A 5,778-nucleotide genomic window follows, 5' to 3' on the forward strand; every position below is an offset into this window, starting at 1 on the left:
ATATATATATATATATATATATATATATATGAAATCCATTTCACAGTGGCCTGTGTAAGTCCCCCTTATATCACGGGCTCGATCATAATAAAATGCTGAATACCTTTAAAAAAAAAATGAAATCTATTTGACCATAAAATTATAATAAATTTGGCAAATATAACGAGATCTAATAAAATTATTTTCAAAATAAAACTAAATTTTGAAAAAAAAGTAATTGAAACTCCTGAAATAAAACTAAATTTAAAATATCAAAGAGTTTCGTATTGTGGTTAAAATCATTTTTACACGAAATACCAACCATGAAGCATGTGAAAATAACGGCTATACGACCCAATATTTTAAAAAACACGAAATTCTTATGATGCATATCTAACACCTAAACTTCACATTTTTAACATTTACAGCTCTAAAATATTTTATATCACAATAAGAATATCATCATTTTAATTTAAAAAAAAAAAGAAATATGCATTTTCATGCCTAGATTAGGGGACATGTATGTAAAAATTAAAATTTAGTATATAAATACATAGAAATTGAATGATATGTATGTAAATATTTCTTAAAAAATATATAGGTTAATTAATGTACTATCTCTACATAAGATTCTTATATAACAAATATTGCAAATTTTCTTCTGTGATAGTTCAATGTGAGCAAATCGCTTTCAGAATAAAATTTAACTAAAATATATAACAAAACAAAAACTGTAGAATGAAAAGAACGAATACCTTCTTCCGGTCGCCAAAAGATCCTTTGTTCACATTTCCTGTCCTTTGCAGGGAATCCAATGCCCTGGTCTTCAAATCAAAGCATTCAGGACCAGAACAATCTGAAAAATTGCAAAATTCAATTTCATAATCCAGAAAAAAACATCAGAAGGCTCTTCCTGAACAAATACCTTCTTCCTTGGCTTCCATTTCATATTTTTTGGGGCATTTACATAAATAGCATAAAGTTTCTTTGTATTTGCATATAACATACATAAACTTTCATATTTACTCACACAACACAAATCTTTAATATCCAATGAAAGATATAGCACTATTATCGCTTTATAAAAGTGAAACACACATTTTCATGCATATGTTTAAAGCATCAAAATATAGTATATGTAAATATGACAGTTCAGGCGGGAAATATCTAAATACATTAAGTATTGTGTGCTACTCATGTGAATTTCCCTTTCATTTACTATTGACTTTGTTTTCATCAAGCAGTAGGCCTGACATCGAGGTGCCAAACCTTCCCGTCGATGTGAACTCTTGTGGAAGATCAGCCCCAGCCCGGCTTGCCTTTTGAGTGAAAGTTATATGCTGGCCGTTTGGGCCTTAGCATAGGCCTACCAAGACTGGCGAATTGAAAGGACTTGGTACACTGGCTCACTTTCTCCTCAGTCGTCGGTCTCTCCTCTGATCTGCACTCCTGTTCGTCTTTTATACGAGCTAAAATGGTTCCCAGAAAATTTTAATCCCATTGAAAGAGTTAGGAGTCTAATTTAAATTTTACGTCCCTTTACCGCTGCATGAAAGGCGTATTTCACAGTTTGAAAGTTAAAAGCGTATCATTTTTTATGTGATATTAAGGATTTGGGTAGTATAAATTTGAAAAATAAAATTTAGGTGTTAGATATGTAAAGACATAGGAAATGGGTGGTGTGTATGTAAATGCCCCCAAGAATTATCACCTATGAGATGCTATGTTTGAACACTCACACTTTATGATATTGCAGTTTAATGGAGGGCATTTTCATGTTTTTGGGTGCAGGTAAAACAAGAGAAGAAACTTGATCGAATTGGAGCGAAAACGGAGCGAAACAGAGCAAATTGGGCTAAGGAGAATATTTTTGGTATGACACCTAAGCGCTAGATTATAGAGAACCCGACACCTAAGTGCCGCATCCTGACGCCGCTTAGGCGCCAGTTAAGTTTGACGGGCTCTCGAAAAGGTGGCTCCTAGGCGACAAAACGACATTTGACAGTTTTGCAGCAGTTTAAGCATGAATTCAAGGTTTTTTTCCGAGGGATCTTCAATGTGTGAGGAGAGGAGAACATAAAGGAAAGTGTTAAACGAAAAGAGAGCTCAAGGAAGGAGAGAAATATTGAGAGATTCCAATTCATTGTTGTAATTTCTTTGAGAAATTAGAGTGAATTGTAAGGAACTGTTGTAAAAGTGAAGGAGATCTTTGGAGTCAACATTTGGTGGAGTTATCTCTTCTATTCTCAGCGAAGAAGAAAAGTCTTATTTATTTTATTGCTTTGTAGTAAGAATTTATTACATTGTGATCTTGTTAGTTCAATCAAAATGTTGAATTCTTGTGTGTTCTTCATGAATTCTGAATAATTTATTTTTCTCTTCCTCTTGTTATGAAGTAATATCATGCTTAGGATGTATATTTAATTAAAATGCAATTATAATATTTATTGTGATGAATTTTACTTCATGCTTAATTGACATTTCAACTTGGCCAATTGACTTGTTAAAATCCGTTGTGAATCCAATAATGATCCAGAAGGGCTATAGACTCCAACAACTAGTATGAATCACACTTAACTATAAGGTGAAGAAAAAGTAGTACGTAGATTGGTGCAAATAGATAGGGAGATAGACTTTGAAAGGTTTAGGAACTTAAATAGGTTAGTGAAATTGAGGGCACTAGTGCGTACTGTAGAGTGACAGACTAAATTTACCCAGCATAACCAAGGAATTAAGGACTTAACTCTAGGTTAATCAAGGTTCATTATGCACTTGCAAAAGGGTAAAGAGCATGCATGCTCCTATTTATCACAAACTCACTAAGATATTCTAGTTGATCAACACCGATTCTATGAGCTAATTTCACTACAAGGGGGAGAGGTACTTTTCACATAGCTTGAACTTTCCTATTTAGTTAACTTAGTAAACTATCTTTAAAATCAATCTCTAGGCTTAGTGAACTCTTTTTAGAATTGAAAGGCAAAACTTATACCAAACTTATTTCTATGCTAAGACTAATTACAGTAGGCTAGAACTTTTCTTAGATCTTGCATTGTTACCATTATTCCTCTTGGGATCGATATTCTGGGTTCTAAAAAAAAATATATCTTACTTGAACGATACGTGCACTTGCTTTTCATCCCTAGAAAACTCTTGAGATCTTTAATTATAAGTATATTTTCAAAAGTGTAAATTCCTAAATCACTAAGTGAAGCTGTCATATTAACTGCAGAGGCAATCAGATGCCTATTTTATTCTTCTAGCATGGTTGGGCTTCATTTAATAAGCAGGAGCCCTAATAGAACTCAAAAACATGTTTTTTATGATCCTACTAATTATTTGCAAGTTTTGTGGCACAAAGGTTAAAGACAAGCCTTCTGTTGGCTGAAAATGAATCCAAATAAAAGGAAATAAGACATAAACTTAGCAAAAAATAAAGGGAAACTTACATGCATACCACACAATTCTTACACATTTACATATCAAACATCTAAGGTTTGATATTTATGTTATGAGTGGAGACTGATTTTGTGAGCAGCGAGACAAAACACCTAGCTCCTATGAGTCGGGTTGTGGGCGCTAGGGTGTTGACCTCATTTTTGTGAGGTCTTTTCTTCATCTTCATAGACCCTAGGATCTAACTCTAGGAGTTTCCTACTGACTATCTTAGAAAACCAAAATTGAAACCCACCCTTTTAGAAATTCCAAAACACTTCCTATTTTTCCTGTGATGTTTAGCATTTATGGCCCAAAATCATCGTCTTATGTACGAGCAGGTTAAGGGTTATTATGTGGAGACTCAGGGAGAAGTTCCCAATAGGATTTTAGGCCCTAGGAAAAAACTGTCACGACTTTTTCGTCACAAACACACACCAAATGCACAAAATTCACAAAATTTCACGAGGACGGTCTCAATTGAACCTAAAGGACGGGTGAAAATGCGAACTTCTTCGGATGACCTCCGACGACAAATTGGACTGCGCCAACGCTTTCGGGATACCAATTTTGGTAGGAAATGACACATATTGTTATATTTCCGACTCGAAAAAATCGACATGCAAATCGATGAATTCATCAAAATGACTTCCAGTGGCAAAACGGACCGCGCCAACGCGTCTGGAACGTCAGAATTACCCAAAATTGACATTTATTTTGTGATGATGTGACACATTAATAAAAATACACAAATCAAATTTTATTTTTGAAATAATTGATATTTTCATGCTTATATTATTATTTATAATCTTAATTATAAGCTCTAAACCATAAACTCATACGTTCAATTACCCATTTATCCATCTCGTGGCTCAATCTTGCGGCTCGATCGAAGCCTGGCTTCCGCGTCTCCTCTGTCGTTCGCGAAGAGACCCGAGTCCCGCGTCTCCTCTGTCATTCGCGCATGAGATGGCTCGCCTTCTTCTCCTCACACCGGTGCCGATTGAGCATGCAGCTCGCCTCTTCGAGCTCCGCTCAACCGAGAGGGCCTCCAACTACGAAATTCCACATGGCCGACTGTCGGCACTATTTTTGGTGTGGGGTTTGCCCGTAAGAAGCCGTCAGTAATCGGAATTGAAATCCCGTTGCCCGCTTCGGAAAGACGTTTTTCTTTAAAAAAAATTTAGTTTTGAAAAAGATGAAGTCAAACTGGCCCCATAATTTTCATAGTTTAGATGAAAGAGCGCTTTACCTCAAATCCTGTATCTATCCCGAAGGATGAACAAAAGAATTGAGCGTGAGGCTCGATCAAATAAACTAAAAAAAGTTATGACATCCGTTTGGTCTGCGAAACCAATGTATTGGCCGACAAGTTCTCATATTTAATATAAAGAGTTAAATAGGGTTTATATTATGCTGGGTTCGGGAAAAGCTTCCTATAAGGGCAAGCCCCTACAGTTAATTACATCATAGATAACTGAAGTTACCTATGAATACTCTCGATAAAAATCAAGAAAAATTACCTTCAAGGAGTTCAAATGGTATGGACATTTCAAAGATATCGGACTAAGATGTGTGAAAGGGGATTGGTTCAAATTTGGAACATTTTGTTTTGGAGTCTAAAAGAGGAAACACTAGAGGATGTCACGGATCCGAAGGAGAACTTCGGTGACTTCCCAAGTTATTTTATTATTTGGCTTCAATTTAGGAGAAATCATTTAGATGTTTCATCCTGCAATTAATTTTTATTTATTAGGATTTACATTTGTGTGAAGCAATCAACACAAATAACCTTGAAGATGTGAGGATTTAAGTTATGACAAACGACTACCTCGGAGTCCTAAAGCGAGTTAGGGCTTAGATTGTACAACAGGATTGTACAAATGCCTAAAAGATGTGCTTGAGAATTTATGTTCCATTAGGCAAACAACCTCGAATTCCTATGGCTTTGTTGTTTAAAACTAAAGAAGGATATGTTGTTGTAGATCCTCTTGCTGTTGAAGATGACCGGGTTGCCCAGAGTGCTAGCTCTAAGCTCCTCGTTGTAGCAGATGTCAAGTTTTCTAGTTCATTTGATTATAATGTCAAATCAGGTGACCCTATGGTTAAAGTTCTTTAAAATTTATTATGGGCATATTAAAGTTGATTAAAGCGACACCGGCCAAGATCCCACGGTTTCATCGTCCCGGCACAACTATTTTCTATTGGAATCACTTAGTCCAAATGAATTTACTAAACTCAACTTAATGAGTTCCATAATTTCATTTAGACCGTGGGAAAACTCGTTAGCAACCGTAGGTTACCTCCTCCAAGGCATTTCCGATTTTCCAATAGAGGCATATTACTTTAGTTGAAGTTGTATTT

The 5,778-nt window shown here is 35.4% G+C and overlaps 1 protein-coding gene across 5 annotated transcripts in view; it reads right to left on the bottom strand.

Moving 5' to 3' along the window:
• LOC110029199 overlaps positions 1 to 5,778 on the bottom strand; it is a 22,704-nt gene that overhangs the window by 2,254 nt on the left and 14,672 nt on the right. For 2 of the 5 annotated variants that reach the window (XM_020731378.1, XM_020731380.1), the window contains exon 2: positions 735 to 803. In XM_020731378.1, coding sequence (XP_020587037.1) covers positions 735 to 803 — 69 coding nt within the window. Of the gene's footprint in view, positions 1 to 734; positions 836 to 5,778 lie in introns of all 5 variants that reach the window. The other 3 variants (XM_020731377.1, XM_020731379.1, XM_020731381.1) reach the window with 2 other exon arrangements.

Source organism: Phalaenopsis equestris, unplaced genomic scaffold (genome assembly GCF_001263595.1).
Source record: "Phalaenopsis equestris unplaced genomic scaffold, ASM126359v1 Scaffold000552, whole genome shotgun sequence".
Lineage (NCBI taxonomy): Eukaryota > Viridiplantae > Streptophyta > Magnoliopsida > Asparagales > Orchidaceae > Phalaenopsis > Phalaenopsis equestris.